This window comes from Sciurus carolinensis, chromosome 1 (genome assembly GCF_902686445.1).
Source record: "Sciurus carolinensis chromosome 1, mSciCar1.2, whole genome shotgun sequence".
NCBI classification, from domain to species: Eukaryota; Metazoa; Chordata; class Mammalia; order Rodentia; family Sciuridae; genus Sciurus; species Sciurus carolinensis.
Genome location: NC_062213.1, coordinates 92,690,541 through 92,711,994, shown reverse-complemented (window position 1 = coordinate 92,711,994; position 21,454 = coordinate 92,690,541). Strand labels below are relative to the sequence as shown.

Genomic DNA, 21,454 nt, shown 5'->3' with positions numbered 1-21,454 from the left:
CGGCAGTATCAGTGTAAGACAATCTGATAAATCCCCTTTTTATAATCATATGTCCTGTTGATTCTGTTCCTCTAGAGAACCCTGACATAATACATATGGTTAGCGAAAATTATCCTTATCTCCCTGAGTTCTGGGATCTGGTTTGTGTAAGGGTCTCAAAAGTTCACTTCTTCAGGGTAACTTGGTAGGATGGAAGTTTTCAGGCCTGCATTTTTCCTGCAGATAACAAGTTCTTGCTGAGGAATATAACATGTCCTATTGACTTAATTTGGGGAGGGTGGCCGGTGAGTTGCTTTTGTAAAGAAAGCATGTGGATCAGCACAGTAGGACCAGTCCCTTTAACCTCATATTCCCACCACTTGCACGTGTCTCTTACCTATCAGTGCTGGGGATCGAACCCAGTGCCTGCAAGGCAAGATCTCTACCTCTTGAACTACATCCCCAGCCCGTACTTTCCCACTTATTACAACTTCAAAAACCTATTAATATGATAAAGTGTCCCCACTTTTTTCTCTTTTGTTAGAAATATCTTGCTATTCATTGCCTTTTGCATTTATATCTGCATAGTAATTTTCTTTGCTTTGAGCTTTTTTAAATTAAAATTTAATTTATTTAAGAAACTGATTCATAAAACATAATATTCTACATATTAACTGGGTATCATGTGATTTTAAAATCATTTTGTTAAATTCCATAAAATTTTTTTAAAAACATGTTAAGATTTAGACTGGGATTTCATCAAATCCATAGCTCAATGTGGGGAAAATTGAGATGATTATATTATTGAAAATTCCAACCACTAAATAAATGTTTCTCCATTTCTTAGATCTTATTTAATTTCTTCTAATGCTTTTATAATTCCTTTGTAGATGTCGTGAATGTCTTGTTATCTTTGTTTTTAGGTACCTTTAAAAATATTCATTTAGTTTCAATTGACAGATAATACTATTACTATTTATGGGATAAAGTATGATATATTTGTGCATCTGCACTTGTGTAATATCACCTCAGGTTATTTGTGTTACTCATCATCTCAAAGATGTATGTCAAACATTCAAAATCCTCTCTTATACCTTTTTATTTATATACCACAATATTGTTAGCTATAATCATCCCTTGGTGTAATAATACACTAGAATTTATTCTTAGGAAACTTTTTGTACTCTTGCATATGATATTTTTTGTTCTTTATTTTTGCTGATGTGATAAAGATGTTGATTTTCAATTTATTTTTTACCTGGTAATCCTAAACTTTTGTGTTAATTTCAATAACTTATTTACATATTCTTTTGGATTTGCCATATGTATGCAATCACATCATTTATAAGTAATACTGATTTTTTTCTTCCTGTTTAATCCCTATTTTTTAAAATTTCTTCTTCCTTTTTGCAATAAAAACAATCCTAGGCAATATTCTTAAGAGTGCTGATGGCACTTTTTCAACATTTTGCAACTACGATGCTTTTTGCAGGATTTTGTTTTTTTTTTTTTCCCATAAATAATTTTCTCCCTTTTTTTTTCAGAGAAAGGAAGTTCCCTTGTATTTATTAGTGAGACTAGCCTATAATTTTCCCCATGGCATTCTGATTGGGTTTTGATATAAAAATGATCCTTTCTTCATAAAATGACTTGTGAAATGTTCCACCTTTTCCAAATATTCCCAAGTGTTTGTGTAAACTTGGCACTATTTATTTCAAGTTATTTGATAAGACATCATTAAAACTGTCTGGGACAGCAGTGTTCTTTATGGAAGGTTTTTAATTGTTGTCTCAATTTCTTTAATAATTATAACACTATTTAGGGATTGTATTTCTTCAGTCCATTTCATTTTTTTTCAAAATTCAGAATTTTAAAAATTTCTTCACAGAAAAAAAAATTTAATTTTTCTACAATTTCTCCATTCATCTAATTTTTACTTTTTCTTCATAAAATTATTTATTAACCTCTTATTTTATCTCTAATAACTTCAGAATATGTAATATCAGGCTGCTTTTTATTCCAGATATTGGCTATTTATACCCTTCCTCCCTTTCTCCTCCCTTTCTTTCTCCTTCTCTCCCTCCTTCCCTCTCTTTCTTTCTTCCTCAGTCTAACCAAAGATTTCACTTGTCCATTGTCATTTCTTTTGATTGTTACTCATGGTGTTTTCTTTCTTGTGTGTCTGTCTTTGTTTGCTGGTTATTGCCTTTTACCTTTTCCCAAGCATATCTGATTCCCTTTTGCCAGGATTCTGGAGACATTAGTAGTCTGAGACCACCTTAATCTAAGTTCAAATACTATCATTTTCTAGGTCCCCAGAAGTCTTGAAGCCAGACATCAACGCGTGTGAGCGTTACTTTAAATTCCCTCTTATATCTGCAGTATAGTCCTTTGAAGTCTCTAACCAAAGAAAGGAACTGGTTTATCAGGCCTCCAAACTTTATAGACCTGGATTAAGTGGACTCAATCTAATTACATAAACTCTCTAAAACTGGGTTTCCCAATTTGTAGCAAAAGTTAGAGAAACTAGAAAATCATGGACTTAGTGTACCATTGCTGTTTTGAAGACTAAAGAAATCACGTAGGAAGGAATGTAGGTGGTCTTAAAGAGCTGAGAGGAGCCCTTGTCTGATGATGAGCAACAAAATGGGCCCCTTAGTCCTGTCACTGCAAGGAGCTGAATTCTGTCATATCCTAAGTAAGCTGCAAGTATACCTAACTGAAAATATGCCAGAGCCTCCAATAAAAGCCCATGCAGTCAGTACCTTGATTTTGACCTTGTTCATTACATGATACCATAATGTGACTCCTTTCTCATATTAAAGTCTTTTCTTTCTTTTGAAGGAGTTGCCAATAGGACAATTGCTATGATTTAAACCCCAACCCAAGGATCTAGGTGCTGGAGGTTTGATCCCTAGTGGCCATGGTAAGGAGATGGGATCTTTAAGAGGTTGGAGATCTCTTAGGTCAACTGAAGGAGTGCCTTTGTAAGGAACTATGGGACTCAGGTGTCTCTCTAGCTTCCATTTTGAGAATGTGATCACTTGTTTTCACCATTGCCATCTGCCATGAAATGAAGCCATCTACTATTGGATTCTCACCGGAAGCCAAAACCATGGAGCTGTCTGACCTTGGACTTAGATCCCCTAAAACTGTGAATTAAATTAACCTCTTTTCTTTATAAAGTTATCCTGCCTCCAATATTTCATTGTTGTAATACAAAATGAGCTAATCCAATAATCTCCTGGGTTTGAGGAAGTAGAGAGTAGGGAAGTTTCCTGCTAGTTAACTGGTAGCAAATCAATTACAAATAATGGAGGAGAAGCACCTTGTCCTCCCTGGAACAGATTGTTGTTCTGGTTATGGACTTGTCATCTGTGCCAACTATGCCATGGATGGACTGTAAGAGTAAGAACACAGAAAATTTCTTCTCACCAAGCAGCTTATTTCACAATGACAGAAATAAGGGCATGGACTAGTCTCTACCAAATTTCAGGTTGTATGACTTATTCATCACCTAGGAGCAATGTCATAGCATTTGGGAGACTTACAGCTCCTCCTGGGAGACAGCATCGTGGAAGGCTGGCTGTTGTCCCACTTCAGACTTGGAAGCAAATCCCTTATAGCCAGACATAGAGGTCTGAGACCTAAGTGGAAGTGAGGTATAACATGATATCTCTCACTAATATGCTTCATGACCCTCTTTAACACATTTTCTTATCATTCTTATGTGTCTACGCTCTGCTGAGAGGTCTTAGAAGAGAGGATGCTTCCACTCAGTGTTGAACAATGACTCCAATGATCTGGAAACTGTAGCTTGGCAGTGTGGGGCTCTTCATACCAATGGACCAACAGGCTAAAGAGCAAACAAAGAAGCAAACAGTCCCACTGTTGGCAGGAATTAGTTATTAGTATGTTCAAGATAGATATATGGCTGCTAGGACATGAAAGAAATGGAGAAGAGTGTGTGTGGAGGTGAGAGTATTTTCAGGGCACCTCTCCTCATATTCAGTAGTAATACCTTCATTTTTTAACACACGATTACTCTTTGTATCTTTTGTTAGCAGGTTACCCTTTATTAGTCTGTATTTTGTGTCTCTTCATTTTCTCGTTTCCTTTTCTTTTTAATAAGTCTTGCTAGATGTTGTTTATCTCCATCTTTTTATAGGAGGAGTTACTGGATTGAATGATTCCCGTTTTTTTCATCCTTTTATTATTTTTGCATTTTCTTTGCTTCCATTGTGGGGGAATATTATTGCTGTTTCTTGTAGCTTCCTAAATTGAATAGTAGGACTCTTGACTTTAATCTTTTTTTATTAATTCAATAAATAAATGTTAATTAATGCAATAAAACTCTCTCTAAGTATTGCTCTGGCTGTGTTCTGTATTTTTCACATTATACTTGCATTACCGTCCTAATGATTTTATAGTATTCTTTATGATTTCCTCTTCAACTACAGTGCTATTTTGAGTAAGATCTTTTTTCTTCTCCAGTCATGATGCCATTTTCACTATTTGCTTAAATCTATTCTGAATTTTGTTGCATCAAGGTTTGAAAACATAATGTTGGCCTTCCATTAAATTTGTGATTTATTCATTTGAATGTTCCATGTGTACTTCCAAAGACTGTAAATTTTCAGATTCATGTAAACAGATTATTAAAAGTTTTGACTAGACATCCTGATTCAATAGCTGTAAAATTCCATAATTAGTTGCCAAGTAGTCATAAGTGACTTTTAAAGTAAATTCTGAGAATCTGTTCCATGACTCTTGAACTCCTTATGTGGTTGAGGAATGCAAAGGATGGGAGAGACAGAGGAGGCTGAGGAATATGCTTCTTTGGGCCAATTGTGCTGCACCACCTCCTCATTTTCCACCATAGGAGGACAGGTTGGGAGTGATAGCATCTTTGCCTTGGGTCTGGAAATTTTTTTTAAGGTGTCTCAGAGAACTTCGACATGTGTTTTCTGTATTTGGAGAAGGACAGTCTCCTCTGATCAGACTCTTTCCTGGGAAACTCAGAAGGAAAGGAAGAAAAGACTAAGGGCTGGTGGGCGTGGGAGAGATCTTTCTCAGAGTTTACTGTATCAGAAAGGTGAACGTTTCAGAAAAGGACCTCCCAGAACAGCGGAAAAGACCAGGTTGGAGCAAGTGTTTAGGATTTTGTCTAATAGGATCACTTAGAGGTGCAGAGAGATCCTATAAGTAAGAAACTGGAGGCAAATACCCAGGGCTGAAAAAAAGAGTCACAAATTACCACCTAGTGGGGCTGAGGATATAGCTCAGTTGGTAAAGTGCTTGCCTATCAAGAACAAGGCCCTGGGTTCAATCATCAGCATAAAAAAAAAAAAAAAAAAAAACTAAACAAACAAACAAACAACAAAAAAAAACCATCTAGGCAAAAAGGTCAAGAACATTTCAAGAGGAAATACACAAGAGACAATTCACAAAGAGCCAGCTACAACTCCTGAAAGGAAAGACCACAGCATTAATACCCATGAGTTCAAATGAGCTGAAATCCGCTCCTTTGCAGGCTTGCCTTCTCATGTGCTAGTCCTTTTGGGGCGAATGGAGAAAAAGAGATGAAGTTAAACACAGTCCACACTCTTAGGTCTTCAGCATGAAACTGATGTAGACTGAGAGAGGGGATCATTTAATTTTGAGAAAAGGGGGACAATCTGAATTTTGATTAATACCTTGTACTTAACATTCTGTTTTGTAATTAGAGTATTAAATATGTAATTTACCTATTACCTAGGAGTGGGAAGAAAAACCATAAGACTCACTTGAATTTCCTTTTAAGAGAAGGAGAATTTTATCAACACAAAATTCACTTAAATGGTAAAAGACCACAATAGTTTTATTTTCAATGAGTAATCCAAATAGCATTGTTTGAATCAAATTAAACTGAATTGAAATAGTATAATTCAATATAGTATTGTATTATAGTATAATTTAAAATAGTATTGTATTATAAATATATTTATAAATGCTGTTAAATTTTCAAAAAATAAGATCTAAGAGACCATACCTTTTAAGTGTAGCCCTTCTAAAAATAATTATTATTACTGTGCTATAGGGATCCTAGTTTCTGCTATTTTATTTTTTCATTGTTGCTCATATTTTATTTTTATTTCTCTTTCCTCTTGCCCACCAGTTTTCATTCCAGAAGTTGAATTTTCAATTTTTTGTGGTCTCAATATTTCATTCAAGTTTTATTTTAAATGCTACTAATTACACCATTTGAAGGGAGGGATCTAATTTCACAGAAGATGGAAGACTCTAAAATGAACCTATTCAACTGCTAAAAAATAAATTGAATGATGAGAATACAGCAGAAGTCCAATTTAGATTCTGAGTATTGTTACTGTGTTATTACAGTCATAGGGACACTTCTCAGCTTGTGGCTGGAGCTCCTGGTGGCTCTTTCATACTTTGGAGCAAGGGCAAAAGACAGCAATATCAGAGAGAATCAATGCCTTCATTTTTTGCTTCATTACACTCTCTCTCTTGACTTCAAAATGGCACCAATGAATTAGTCTCCATGCCCTGCAGACTACTTTTGGTGTAGTGATGGACTCAGTGTTTGAAGCAGAAACAGATCTTGAGGAGTTTTCTTAAAAAGTCCCTTTTGGGAGAGTTTTACACCAAGAAGCAGTGAACCTCTCCTCAATTAAGATAGAAAGCTAAGGTTCAGTTCTCCAGAAGTCACAATTTCATTCAGTTACTCAATGTGAATTTACAAAGTGACTGTATATTACCACTTGCAGCTATTTCTAGATAAAATAGCAATCTGACATCTCTGGAGGGACCATCAATTCTCCCCAGGTATACAGGTAAAACTGGGTTTGCTTTGTACTTCTGAAAGGGTAACACCTTAAAGCTGAATCATCTTTAGCCTGGAGGTTTAACATGATGTTGAGTGATACTTAAGGCCTTCTGGACGTTCAACGTTAAAAGAAACACTAACTTATGAAGGTAACTGTGTGGCAACATAGTTTAAGTGATGATGCAGTGTTCATTTATGCTTGAGATTCCAGTCACAGACCAAGCTTATAACCACCAGCATTGACATTCAGTCAGTAAACCTAACATTTTTGGTTTGATATCTGACTTTTGAGTCTGTGTGTATCCTAAATCTATCAGGCTGTGGTTGCTCACTTCAGCTAAGAAATGGACGTTGGGATCGATCATCTGATTTTGGCTGTTATTCCAAGGTGAGTGTAGCTATTTCCTGCTGTCCAGGACATCGGCAGTTGTCTCTAACTTTTCGTTCACCTCTGGTAGATGCATTCTCCAAACTCTGTCCTGTCAATCACTTTAGTATAACTAGAATTCACCAGTCTTCCAGCAAACTATAAAGTTGTTCTGGAGTGCAGGCCTCGTAGCCCAACTCATAGAGTGCCTGCCTCTCATGCTGGAGGCCTGGGTTTGAGTCCCCAGCACTCTGGGATTGTGAAAATAAAGTTGTTCTGGGTTACTTGGGACTTTACAGTCTTAAAATTCATTTGGTAATCAGACAACCAGCCCTCCTCACTCAACATCAGAGTACCCTGTACTGAAGACTGAGACGTGTCAAGATCCACATCTCCGACCAGGTTGATAAGCACCAACTAGTCCTGTGTATTGATTTTAGCATTCTCCCTGCTCCCCAGCATTAGGTAGCAAAAATGAAACACAGATGGGCTTCAGTCCATGTGCCAACTGATCATCCCTGGTAATCTCAGGGCCCATTGTGTGATCCACTTGTTTATAGATACCACATGGACCATATTTGGTCCATCTGTGTTTCATCTCCAGACCATCTGTCATTTTGATGGCCTTAGTTGAGACTTAGCTTGTGAATTCCATTCTGTACTCAGATTTAATTTTCAAATCAAGTTTTATTAGGTCAAACCCAGAGTCCTGGGTGAGGACATCCCTGGCAGATTTGTCAAGATTGTGTACGTGGGAGGCACAGTCACCTTCAGCTCAGAGAAGGTGGTGGCCAGATTAGTGTGGCTACTACAGGGGTCAAGTTTGAATTTTCTTATGTTGCTCTGAAAGTTGCACATTCTATTCTCATTTCTGGTGGAAATTGCTAACTTACTAAAATGAATAATGATGTCCATTTGTTTCTTCTAAATGATTATCTTCCCACCCTTCAATCATGTTACCAAACTCTTGAGTTTAAATAATAGAATTTTATTTATTTCATTGTGTTCTTCTGGTGTATTTTGTCACTGTTCGTTTAAGTGAAGTCCTACTGTTTGTGTTCTAAAACTCACTTTCGGTGTCTTGTGGCACATTTCTGCACATATTTTTTCTTTTCACTGGAGACTTCCTCTCTGTGTTGTGTTTTGTGTGTGTGTGTGTGTGTATGTGTATGGGTGTGTATTGTATATTAAAATTTTGAAACCTGTTACATCAGATAATATCTTTATTCACCCTTAGAGTTAAATGAGATTCTAGATAGATAAAATTGGTTTAACTTTTTTCCTTGAACACTTAGAAAACATTATTTGTCATTTGCACTGAATGTTATTGTTAATGAGTCATTCTTATTTCTGTGATCTGTAGATAATACCTGTATCCTCTTGATTATTTCAAAATTATCCCTTGGTCTTTGATATTCCTAAATTTTCCTTTAACATTTAGAATCTTTTCCTATTTAACTTAGCAAATTATTACAGCTTTTCATGTGAAATCTTTCATCTTTCTCTGATTTTGTAAAATCCTTTCTTACTTTTTCCACAAGTTTCCTCTTATCTGTGGTACTTTCATCATACAGATACCGACACTGTTTCCTAACTTTCCTTTTATAGCTTCCATCTCTTTACTCAGTTCTTGATTTTTTTTTTTTTTTTTTTTTTTTGGTCCTAGGGATTGAACCCAGGGGTGTTAACCACTGAGTCATATTCCCAGCCCTTAAAAAAAAAAAAAAAATTTTTTTTTAAATTTTGAGACAGGGTCTCTCTAAGTTGATTAGGACCTGTTAAGTTGCCCAGGTTGACTTTGAACTTGCCATCCTCCTGCCTCAGCTTCTTGGACTGCTGGAATTATAGGCACGTACTACCACATCCAGCACTTCCTGATATATTTCGGAGAGCTTTTTCCTGATCTTCAAGCTCACTATCGTTTTTTTTTTTCTTTAGTATTATTTTATGTCCTAATTGATTTACTTATTTTGATGATTATACTTCTTACGTTTATTATCTCTAATTGCTTATTCTTTAACTTGTTGCAGTCTGGTGCTTCTAGGGAATGTTGAGGAATCATCTCAGGCAGAACACCTCTAGAGTTCTAACTAGACAGTCTTTCCCCATCTGCCCACCCCAATGAATTAGTCCTTTATACATCTACTTTGGCCATTGTTTTCTTCCCAAGATGTTTTCTCCCTCTTTCAGTGACAATCACTCAGTTTTTGAGCTGTGGACAGTAGTGGGGACACAGGAATTCTCAGGATAAGAAGTTCACTTGAGTCTACTGCTATCCACATCCCATAGTGACTGATTCCCAGTGCTGCCCTATCATTACTCCCCGACCATGGGTGGCAGAATAATTGCTGGATTAGGGAATGATCCATTCAGAACGAGAGTGGGGAGAGAAATGATCTCATCCTGAAGGCACTCCCTCACCTCCAATCTGCCTCTTCTCTAAGCAGCTTCTGCTTCCCTACATTTCTGTCTCCCTGTGTAACTTATATAAATATCTTTGTATAAAGTTTTGACTGGCACCAATCAGGCTTTTGTTTATGTGGTCTTTCCAAGGTTCATTCTAAGAAAACCTGAAACCATCTTATTTACAAATAGAAGGTGGTTAATGAAAAAAATATATGGTGAAATCAAACAAGTTTTTGAGTTAGAGACAGGTCATAAACCACCAGTTTTGAGACCCTGGTATAAAAGATAAAGGATTGGAGAGCTTTAAAAAGTCAGATAGCGTCTGTCCCCCAGACCTGTCTCTAACTCAAAAACTTGTTTGGTTTCACCATATATTTTGCAGAGCAGATGTTGTAAGTAAACAGAACAGCCAGGGCCTGAGGAAGATCAGAATGAAATTCACTACAAAGATACTTTTTTCCCTAATATAAATTGAAGTGGATCACTTTTATATTTTCTTGGAAATCTAGGTCTTTTCATTTTCTCAACTCCCAAATGGAAGAGTAGATACTAAAAGTGAGACTCAGCCTCCCTGCTAGGCCTTGACCAGAGGCAGGCTCTGAAAAAGTCCCAGAGATCTCTAGATGCTGGGTCCCCATCCTCTTGCTGCCCCAGATCTTGCTCCAGGTAGTCCAACACAAATGCCAGCAGCAAGACACAGCACCTCAAGCCTCCTAGTTCAGCCATTGAGAGGGGACCATCTCAGCAATGGACCTGACAGGGTTTGCCCAAAAGTAACAAGAGGCAGGGATGGGAAACTACTCTTTGGAACATTTGACTAAGTTGAAAGCAAGAAAGGAAAGACTTCCCCCACATCTGAATTCTATTTCCTTGCATAGGCAGGTGCCACATCCTGTACAGCAGTTTACTCAGTTTCCCGAACCAGGCAATGAGGGGATTCAGGAAAGACAAACAGACACAAAAGTAGAGAAAAAGCCAGGGCTTGGTGGTTCAACCAACTTCTGAGGAAGACTGACCATGAGCAGACTCCACACATTTTATATAGGTTTAAATATCAAAAGAATTTATTGTGAGAAAGAATTTTCAATATAAACAAAATCTAAGTTGTGGCTGAAACAGCCCAATTAGGGTTTATCAGCTTGTGCCCAAAACTCTCTACCTCCAGGATGCAGGCACTGGAACCTAAGGTTATTAACTGATAAAATTCCTTGACTAACACGGAATTCCCCTTTGAACAGGGTGTCACTACAGCAACTGGGCCACCTCCACATGTGCCTTTGCAGGAAGAATTCTCCAGAAGGGCATCGTCTCATCTCTGGGCAGTTCAAAGGCCCATAATTCATTCACAGCTCCCAGTAGGCAGGTCTATCTTAGGCACACTCGTAGGCATTTTTATTATTTGTTTCCTTTCACCTACATAGTATTTTGGAGTAATTTCTGTTTTATTTGTGGCATGTGCTGATAATACATTTCTCCCCTAATTTTTGTGTTTCTTCAGTCATTTTAATTGTGACATAAAGAGAAAGAAAATTCAATACAAGGATAAAAATAATGATAATAATCTGGAAGTGGAGACCTCTCTCCTTTGTGATATTTTCTTTGCCATTCATTAAACTACTGGTATTAATACAAATACCAGTGTAAAACACTGAACACTTCAAAAAAACCCATAAACACCTTTGTTAGTTTAAATTTATGTAAAATTAAACATTCAAGAGCCTGGACAATATGGCAAGCTAACCCAGGCTGCTGTTTTCCCCAGAGTCAGTCATAAGCTTTCAGAAAAGCAAAAGAGAATAAAACTGCCTCACTCCGGGGAGGCAAGAGTACCTGAGTCCTAGTTTGGGAAGGAAAAAGAAGTCCATAAATGGATTCTATAGTTATCACTACAGAGTAGAAGGTGAGACCTTGTCTCTCTTGTTCATTCTTCTTTCCTCAACTCTTTTCACATTGATAATTTAAAAGAAGAGAGTAGAAATATTTTTCTTTTACAGTGCTTGGGATGTAGTAGCATTTCAGTAAATATTTAATGAATAAAAGAAAATATTGGGGAGAGAAATTGATGGGGATAAAAAATCATGACACAAGGTGGCTTGCCTGGAGTCCCTGAAGCTCATTCTTGCTGTGACAGGGGGTCAGCTCTGAGCATTTTTATAGGGGTTAATAAAATTCATAGTGAGGCTCTATCCATGCTGCCCATATTCCCTTCTAATTCTGCCAAGTCTTATGCCTTCTTCACAGAAGAGTAGATGACTTGGAAGTCCTAGGAGAGAACATGCATAAATAAGAGAAGGAATACGATGAAGGAAGGCAAAAAAAAAAAAAAAAAAAAAAAAAAAAAAAAGAAAGAAAAGAAAAGAAAAGAAAAGATGAAGGAAGGCGAAATGGAGGAACTGCTAAAGACTCTAGCTCAAGCTCACCTTATTCTCTGAAGATGTCCTGGTGTTTGCTATGGAGGAAAAAAAAAATGGTACTGAATTCTGAATTCTTGGGTTTCTACTTATATCTCACACCCAGACTCCGTGTCCCTGGGCATAGAACTGCTATGTTTAACTTATGGAAATCCAACCCTTCCTGTTTTGTAAATCCATCCCTTCATGTTGCATACTCTGAAGCTCCTCTAAGACTTCATCCTCCAAGTTCTCCACCAGCACTTACTAACAAAGCTCTTCCTCTCGTTGATGCAACTTTCTGTAAGTTATTATCCTCATGATTTTTTTCCTTTTGGTCTGTCTACTACAATATCCTTTCAGGGCTCACTTTTCTGTCACTCCTCTATGTTTAACCAACCATGGGTGGTGCACCTTACCACAGAGAAAGAAATTAGAGGTACAGATAAGAGATGACAGATCCAAGTCACCCAGAAGTTTGAGTTTGGCTGCAGGGGCTACTCAGTGCTGTCTGCTTCATTCACCCTTCTTTCAAAGTATATAGTAGGACTGAATCTCCTCTTTTTCCCTAACTGCAGATCAGCATCTCAAAGGCTTGAAAGATGAGCATCCAGTGGAGACTACTGTGCTTTTTCTATTCTGCTGGACAAAGAATGATAGGGTTGTCAGCTCTCTAAAAGAAGCAGCAGTGGCACTACTCTAAGCAACACTAACAGAGGACCCAGCTTCACAGTTCAGAGGAGAGAGGTTAGGTGATCACAGACCAGAAAATGGACCAAGCTACCAATAGCAGCTGGCTCCTAAGAGGCAGCTAAGAGCACAGAACAAAGGGCAAGTTTCAGGGCAACAGCTGGAAGAACAGAGCTCTGCACAGCAACAGAACTGTCATCTTGGTTCTTGCAAAGCTACCTGTCAAAGTGACAGTTCCTTAGATCAGGCTGATTCATTGAGTCATCCCAAGGCTTCAGGTCTTTAAAGAGAGGCATAGTTGGGCTGGGGTTGTGACTCAGTAGTAGAGTGCTCGCCTAGCATGCATAAGGCCCTGGGTTCCATCCTCAGCACCACATAAAAATAAAAATTGAAAAAAAAGTATTGTGTCCACCTACAATTACATATATATATATATATATATATATATATATATATATATATATAAAAGAAAGGCATAGCTCATTTCACTTTATATGTAATCCATCTCCATCCATTTATCAGCATTGGGAGGTACTTTTGTGGGACAAAATCTAACAAATTGTGTTATGTCTATCACAACAAATCCTGCCTTTGTGTATAAATTAAGATACACCAATTAAAATAATGGTGAATGATAATAATAATATTAAAAATAGGAGATAAATAGAGTAGAACAGATAGATGGGCAAGAAGGATGGGAGGGGAAGGGAAGGTAATGAGAAATGAGATTAATCAAATTACATTATATGCATGTACAAATATGGCACATTGAATCCCACAGTTATGTATGATTATAACGCACTAATTTAAAAACTAAAACTAAAAAAGGAGGCATAGAAATTATCCATTCCAATTGAGAGAATTTCTCCTGGACTTTGGATATTATAGCTTTAAAAATTCTCACTCTTGTCTGATTTCCTCTCTCTTCCTTATATCCTAGATTCTCCCTGACTATCTAGTCCTATCCAAATGAAGGCTTATTGGGTCATCTGCTTTTTTTAAGTTCAGCCTGTCCACAAAAGCCCACCTCCAGGTACCTCTTGAACCTTCTTGGATCATCCCAAGAGTAAGTGATATATTGAAGGCTGTAGTGCACGAAATGCACAACTTCCATGGGAAGATCCATATGACAGGAATCACTTTGAAGTTTCTCACCTGAGCCTCCGGGAGGCTGGCTGCTACAGATCTGGGAATAAACCACATCCATATCTCCAGGGATCACTGCAGGAAGAAGACAAGAGTTCACTGTTGTTCACAGTGAACATTATCCAAATCTTCCCAGTCTCGTGCTTTAGGATCATACCTTCCCTTCCACCCCTGACATGATTCTGAGGAATTTGTTTATTTATTGAAGTGACTGGTCCTCCTGAGGTTGGGGAGGCAAGATCACCTCATGGTCTCTTTTCCTGCTTCCCTTCCTGGGTCAGTGCTGGATGCCCTCCTAGTGGGGAGACTCACCATTGACATATATGGGCTGCAGCTCCTCCGTGGCTGGAAGTGAGTTGGAGTGGGTGAACTCTTGGGGATTTGGGCTGGCAGCACCTCTGTGAGAAAGTGAACTAACTAGTCCCCAGAGTAGAGAGTGAGAACAAAGAGGAAAGAGGCTGGGGAGAGAGTGAATAGAAGCCAGGCAGGCATGACCCTCTGCTTAGGTGACTGAATGGCCCTTTGTATAGACTATTTGCTCTGACTTGGCAACAATTTTCTGTTCCTCATCTTTGTTTTTTTTTCTCCCTAGATCTATTTTTTTTTTCTCTTATAAACTCTCACAGAACTTAACCAGCATCCTTCTCATTACTTCCTCTTTCTCTCTGTCTTTCTTGTTCTCTACACATATCTTACGTCTCCTATAAGACATTAAGTCCCTTGAGGAAATAGAACTCTATTCTATGCATATATTCACCCTTCCAGGAGCTGGGGATATAGCTGAGTGGTAGAGCACCTGCCTACCAGGTGTGTATTCAGAGGAGCTGTTTTCTGGACCTCTGACTAATAACTGCATATAGATGGCCACATTGATGGTTATAGGATTACCTCTGGCTTAGAAGGAGTAGAAAATTTATAATTAGTTTGTCTATTGCTCAAGGTCCTGGATTCAATCCCTAGTACTACCAAATAATAATAATAATAATAGTAATAATAAGTTATTATTATTATAAAATATAAATTATAATTATATATTTTATAATTATAAGTATTATAATATATACTATATATATTATACAATTATAATAGTATTATTATTTTACTCCTCTAAATATCTAATCATATTTTACTTATACATTAATAATCATTAATATCTAAATTAGTACATCAATTAAGATATGTTTAATTATAAATAACACCTGGAGTCATGTGGATCACCCTAAGACAGTGCTCTGATAGCATAAATGTAATAAAGTAGAAACAAGAGTATTACAGGAAGACACCTTGTGATCAAATAGCCTTGGTCCCTATGATGAACAGAGAACTCATAGGTATTCAAAATTGTGAATGAGGGAACTCTCCAGAGTTGAAATTTTGACGAGCAAGTTCTCACCTGGGTGCAGTAATGGCAAAACTTCCTCCTGAAAAGCAGAAAAAGAACATTCATTTCAGAATAGAAGTTTTTTCTCTTAAAGCTTTGACATGCTATCTGTGTATAATTAGCTAGTAAAACATAAGATATAGAAGAATGAATCAACTGTATTTCATCCAAATGACTACTTATTTATTCGAACACTTTTAGTTATTATTTGAACAATAAATTCTTTCTCCCTAGCCCCAGACTTGAAATGCCATTTCCAATGGAGCATCCTGCATGCATCCATCAGTAGATGAATTTTCTATTCTGTCCTACTGTCTCTTTGTCTATGCATATCCCTGTACAATACTATTGTTAATTATTCTAAGGTATATATTAATTGTTAATGGATTTGGTGCTACTTTGCTATTCTTCCATTTTCTTAATTTTTAAGTGTTTTGATATTTGCAACAATCTATAGCAGTGGTCTTGGAGTTAAACTTGATAATGACATTCATAAGATCCATTAGTCTATATCTTGGCCACTAATCTTTGCAGAGAGATGAAAAACAAGAAACAGCCTATTAGCATAGATGTATCAGATATGTATTCACAGGTATTTTCTGGACCTCTGACTAATAGCTCCATATAGATGGCCACATGGATGGAGCTCCCCTGACTTAGAAGGAAGAGAAACTTTATAGTTTGTCTATTGTTCAAGGAACTGAAAAAATTACCTCAGTTGTCTACTAAACAAAACTGTTATTCAAGCATCAGTCTTGACATTTTAAATCATCTATGAAATTAGTGTATGTTTCTAACAACTTCTTGAAGAAATTATTTTTAAAATGAACTTCAGCCTACAATCTAAGCATTCACATAAGAACAAAAACTGATGATATGCTGTTTCACAGAAAAGATTTTAAAATATTCCAAAAAGTAGATAGATATATTATAAATATTCTCTGATTATAACAAAACTGGTAATTCATAACAAAACTGTACAATTCTAGATGTGTCTATAACTTTTATTTTGGTACTGAGGATGAAACCCAGGGGCACTCTATCACTGAACTACATCACCAACTCTCTTGATTTTTTAATTTTGAGACAGGATCTGACTAAGTTGCTGAGGCTGACTACAAACTCAGGATCCTCCTGCTTCAGACTCTTGAATTGCTGGGATAACAGGTGTGTGCCATCTGCACCCAGCTCTGCCTATACTTAAAAACAAAGGAAATAAATCTCAGGCAATTAAATATACATATAAATATGTAATATATAAGAAAAATGGAAAGCAAATTAAATATGCATTTTTCCAAAATAATGAGTATGAGTAGAGAGAAAATAGAAGGCAGTATCTAATAAAGGTAAAAGCAGAATTCTAGAATTATAAAGCAAAATCGATAGATCAAATTCAAGTAATTCTAAGAAATTTACAGTATAGGCAAGAGAGGTCATATCTTTCTGGTTTAAATTCCAAATGGACAATTCTCAAGTTTCTGAGATAAACATTCCTGGGTTGTACAACTGGCAAGGGGCAGGGAGATTTATCTCAAAGATGCAGAGAAAAAATTTACAACTGGAAGTTTTCTAAAGTTGATGTTCAAAGAAAATGGGTGCATAATTGACTGATCTCATTAGTCGCTGGTAATTAACTCCATCTCTAGCTTAGGGTGGGGCTGAAAGTATATTATAAAGGCATCACTTCATAGAGAGAATGTTTTATGAAATAAATGATGTCAGACTAACTGAAGGCAGGTTTGATTGCCCATGCCTGTAATCCCAGTGACTCAGGAGACTGAGGCAGGAGGATTATGAGTTCAAGCCCAGGCTCAGCAATTTAGTGAGACCATAAGCAATTTAGTGGGACCCTGTCTCAAAATAAAAAATAAAAATCAATAAAAAAGAATAACTATGTAGTTGTCTGGAAAAACAGCATATTATATTCTGACCATAGTATATACTAAAAAATATTTCTGGACAGATAAAAAAAATTAAGCATAAATATGACTACAACACATTTTGACAAAAAATAGGGGAATTTTTACAGCAATTTAAAAAATTTGTTTTAATTGGTTCTACACGACAGTAGAATACATTTTGACACATTGTATACAAATGGAGTATAACTTCTTATTCCTCTGGCTGTACATGGTGCTGAGTCACACCAATAGTGTAATAATACATGTATATAGGGTAATAATGTCTGAAAATAGGGAAATTTTTATCATCTAAGAATGGAGAGTACTAAAACATGTTACAAAAATCCCAAATTCACACAAGTAAGACTGATAAATTAGACTACATAAAATCTTTTTTTTTTGTATAGCAAAAATACCAATATGAAAGTCAGTGAAAAGTACCACACTGCAAAACCTTTTTACTATTATATAACAAAAGGTTAATATATTCAGTAGAAGAATATACCATAAATCACTAAGAAGAAAATAAATCAGATTCTTTCTAGGCATCTCTGCTCAGGAAACCCAAGTTTCTCTACTATGCTTGTGCTGGAAGATCCACAGGGAAAACCATGGGCACCCTGAAAACCATGAAATAAATAATGTTTTCAAGATTTGTCAAGATGGCAAAGTATAGGAAGGAGACACTTCCCACTTGCTCTGCTGTTTGGAATTTGAATGACAGGAATATGGCTTCATAACCAGCACATGGTCTGAGACTCCCAGAAAGGGGGAGAGTGAAACCCTGCAGGAAAACTCTATGTAGAGACTTCCCTCACAAGTTTGACTCCTTTGGATTAGAATTGAGAATAAACAAATGGTACAACAACTGAAACCCCCAAAACAAAAGACCATACTTCAAAAACCTGACCAAGAACAATAGTTCAGTGGGCTGCAAAAGAACATTATTAGTAAGTATTTTCTAAAGATGCATTAGTAGAAGGCATTGCTCTAAAGTGGTTATAATTACTGGGGACCAGTATTTCCTCTCACTGTTGTGTTAGAGACTGAACATAGTAGCAGATTCAAATTGAGTGACAATACTGACATCAAGACATCTGGTCAACCCAGGACACACAGTTAAGAAAAAGCAACTCACTAAAAAAGTCCCTTGTATAAAAGTAGAAGAGGCATCCCAGAAAATGGGTAGAAATACTAACAATAAGAAAAATCAAGAGCAGAAGTTATCCCAAGTACCTCACAACACAACTGACTCCCATGAACAACACAGAAGAGGAAATGCCAGAAGAGTTTAGAAAATTGAATTAAAATGTTCAAGGAACTATAAGAAGACCTAAGGAAGGAATGAAGAGAGAACATGCAGAAAGTGAAAGAACATTTCAACAAAGAAAAAGATTCTGAAAAAACAAACAAACAAATCTTGGAAATAAAAGACAAAAACAATTGAATTAAAAATTCAGTTGAAAGCATCACTAATAAATCAGACCACTTTGAAGACAGATTCACAAACCTTGAAGACAAAGTATGTAACCATGAAAATAAAGTCAACAATAAAGAAGAGACCATGCCAGAATGTTCAAGAAATCTGGGATAACATTCAGAGTCCAGATTTAAGAATCATTGTCATATATGAAGGAACAGAAATTCAAATAAATATGCACTACCTTTTCAATGAAATAATACCAGAAAATTTTCCAAACCTTAGAAATGAAATGGAAAACCAAATACAACAAGAATTTAGAACTCCAAATAAGATCAAAAACATCCCTCTCCAAGACACATTATAACTAAACTAACTAATATGCAGAACAAGCATAGACTTCTGAAAGCCACAAGAGAAAAATAAACCACATTTAAAGTTAAGCCAATTATAATTTGTACTGATTTCTCAACCCAGTACCTAAAAACCAAATAATAAATACACCAAGCACAAAAAGATAACAATTTCCAACCAAGATTGCCATATCCAGAAAAACTATCCTTTGATAAAGATGAACTTTTCTGATAAACAGAAACTGAAATAATTCATAACTGCTAAATCTGCACTACAAAGTATACCCAATGAAATATTTCACACAGAAGAAATGAAAGATAAATATTAAAATCAGCATACAGCTGAAACTCACTAGAAGAATAATCAATTAAAGGAGAATCATGTCTGGATAAAGCATCAGAAATAAGTCAAAATGGCATCAGTGTATCTACTTACATAAAACAAAGCCTACTAAATATAAAGAATCAAATAGACAATAATACAAAAATATAGGCCAATTTCAACACACCTCTCTCACCAATAAACAGGTCATCTAAATGTAAACCAAGACTCTTTGGAATTAAAAAATGCTATTAATCAAATGAATCTAACAAATATCTACAGAATATTCCACCCATCAATAACTGAATTCACTTTCTTCTCAGTTAGACCTGGAACCTTCTCTAAAATAGACCATATTTTAGGACACAAAGCAAGTCTTAGCAATTACGAAAAAAAAAAAAATAGAGATAATTTCTTGCATCCTATGGTGTTACATTAGAAATTAATAACAAAATAAAAACAAATCATTTAATACCTTGAGATTAAATAATACATTTTGAAGGAGGAATGGGTCATAGACAAAATCGAAGGAGAAATAAAAAATTGCTAGAAACAATTGAGAACAAAGAAACAACATCTCAAAACCTCTGGAAGAGTATAAAGGCAGTTCTATGAGGAAAGATTATAGAATTGAGGGCCTACATTAAAAAATAGAACTCAAATAATTTAATATTACACCTCTAGTCCCTAAAAAAAGGAAGAACAAACTAATTAAAATATCAGTAGAATAAAGGAAATAGTTCATATCAGAGATAAAATAAATGAAATTGAGAAAAAATAATACAAAGAATCAATGCAACAGAGTTGGTTCTTTGAATTGATAAGCAAGATTGCTAAACTCTTAGCCAAATTAATCAAAAGAAAGAGAGAGAAGACTCAAATCAACAAAACTAGAGATGAAAAAAGAGATATTGCCACAGATACTTCTGAAATTCATAAGATCATTAGAAACTATCTTGAAATTTTAAACTTCAATAAACAGGAAAACCTGAAAGACATTGACAAATTTCTATACATGTATGACCACCCAAATTCAACCATGAGAATATAGAAAATATAAACAAACCAATATCAAACAATGAGATTGAAGCAGCAGTTAAAAGACTTTCAACTGATGTGATCCTACAACATGTATAATCCAGAAAAAAGAGATTACACTCTATTTATGTATGACCTATCAAAATGTGTAAGTGCATTCTACTGTCAGGAACAACTAATTAGAACAAATAAAATTTTAAAAATTTATAAAAAAAGAGTTCCAACAAAGAAAAACCCAGAACCACAATTCTACCAAACATTTAAAGAATAAATAATGGCAATCTTTCTTAAATTATTCCATGAAATAGAAAGGGAAGAGATAATCCCAAACTGATATGAAAACCAAAGACACATCAAGAAGACTACAGGTGGGCTGGGGATATAGCTCAATTGGTAGAATGCTTGCCTCACAAGCACAAGGCCCTGGGTTAAAAAAAAAAAACTAGAGGCCAATGTCCCTGGTGAAAACAGATGAAAAGTATTTAATAAACTATTAGCAAACTGCATTCAAAAACACATTAAGAAGATAGTACACCATGATTGAGTGTGTTTAATCCCAGGAAGGTGGGGCATGTCAACATATGTTAAACAAATGTAATTTACCCATAAGTAGAGTTAAGAATAAGAAGCACATTATCAAATAAACAAAATTGATAAACCCTTAGCCACACTAACAAAGAGAAAGAGGGAGAAAACTCAAATTACTAAAATTCGGAATGAACAAGGAAATATCACAACAGACCTGATTGAAATACAAAACATAATTAGAAGCTATTTTGAAAATCTATACTCCAACAAAACAGAAAACCTCAAAGGCATCAATAAGTTTCTACAGACATATGAATTACCTAAACTGAAACAAGAGGACATACACAACTTAAATAAATCAATTTCAAGCAATGAAATAGAAAAGGTCATCAAAAGTCTACCAACAAAGAAAAGTCCAGGACCAGATGGGTTCTCAGCCCAGTTCTACAAAACTTTTAAAGAAGAGCTCATTCCAATACTCCTCAAAGCATTCCATGAAATAGAAGAGGAGGGAACCCTCCCAAGCTCATTCTATGAAGCCAATATCACCCTGATACCTAAACCAGACAGAGACACATCGAGGAAAGAAAATTTCAGACCAATATCCTTAATAAACATCGACACAAAAATTCTCACAAAATTTTAGCAAATCACATACAAAAATATATTAAAAAGATAGTGCACCACGATCAAGTGGCTTTTAT

At 35.9% G+C, this 21,454-nt stretch overlaps 1 protein-coding gene across 1 annotated transcript in view; it reads right to left on the bottom strand.

Moving 5' to 3' along the window:
- Positions 1-10,657: 10,657 nt before the first annotated feature.
- The window catches only part of LOC124987360 (Fc receptor-like protein 2), a 32,246-nt gene continuing 21,449 nt past the window's right edge, over positions 10,658-21,454 (bottom strand). Inside the window, exons 8-12 of the mRNA XM_047556574.1 lie at positions 15,201-15,228; positions 14,120-14,205; positions 13,817-13,882; positions 12,002-12,030; positions 10,658-11,844 (exon numbers count right to left, since the gene is read on the bottom strand). Of these exons, the coding sequence (XP_047412530.1) occupies positions 11,806-11,844; positions 12,002-12,030; positions 13,817-13,882; positions 14,120-14,205; positions 15,201-15,228 (248 nt within the window). The 3' untranslated portion in view covers positions 10,658-11,805. The remainder of the gene's footprint in view (positions 11,845-12,001; positions 12,031-13,816; positions 13,883-14,119; positions 14,206-15,200; positions 15,229-21,454) is intronic.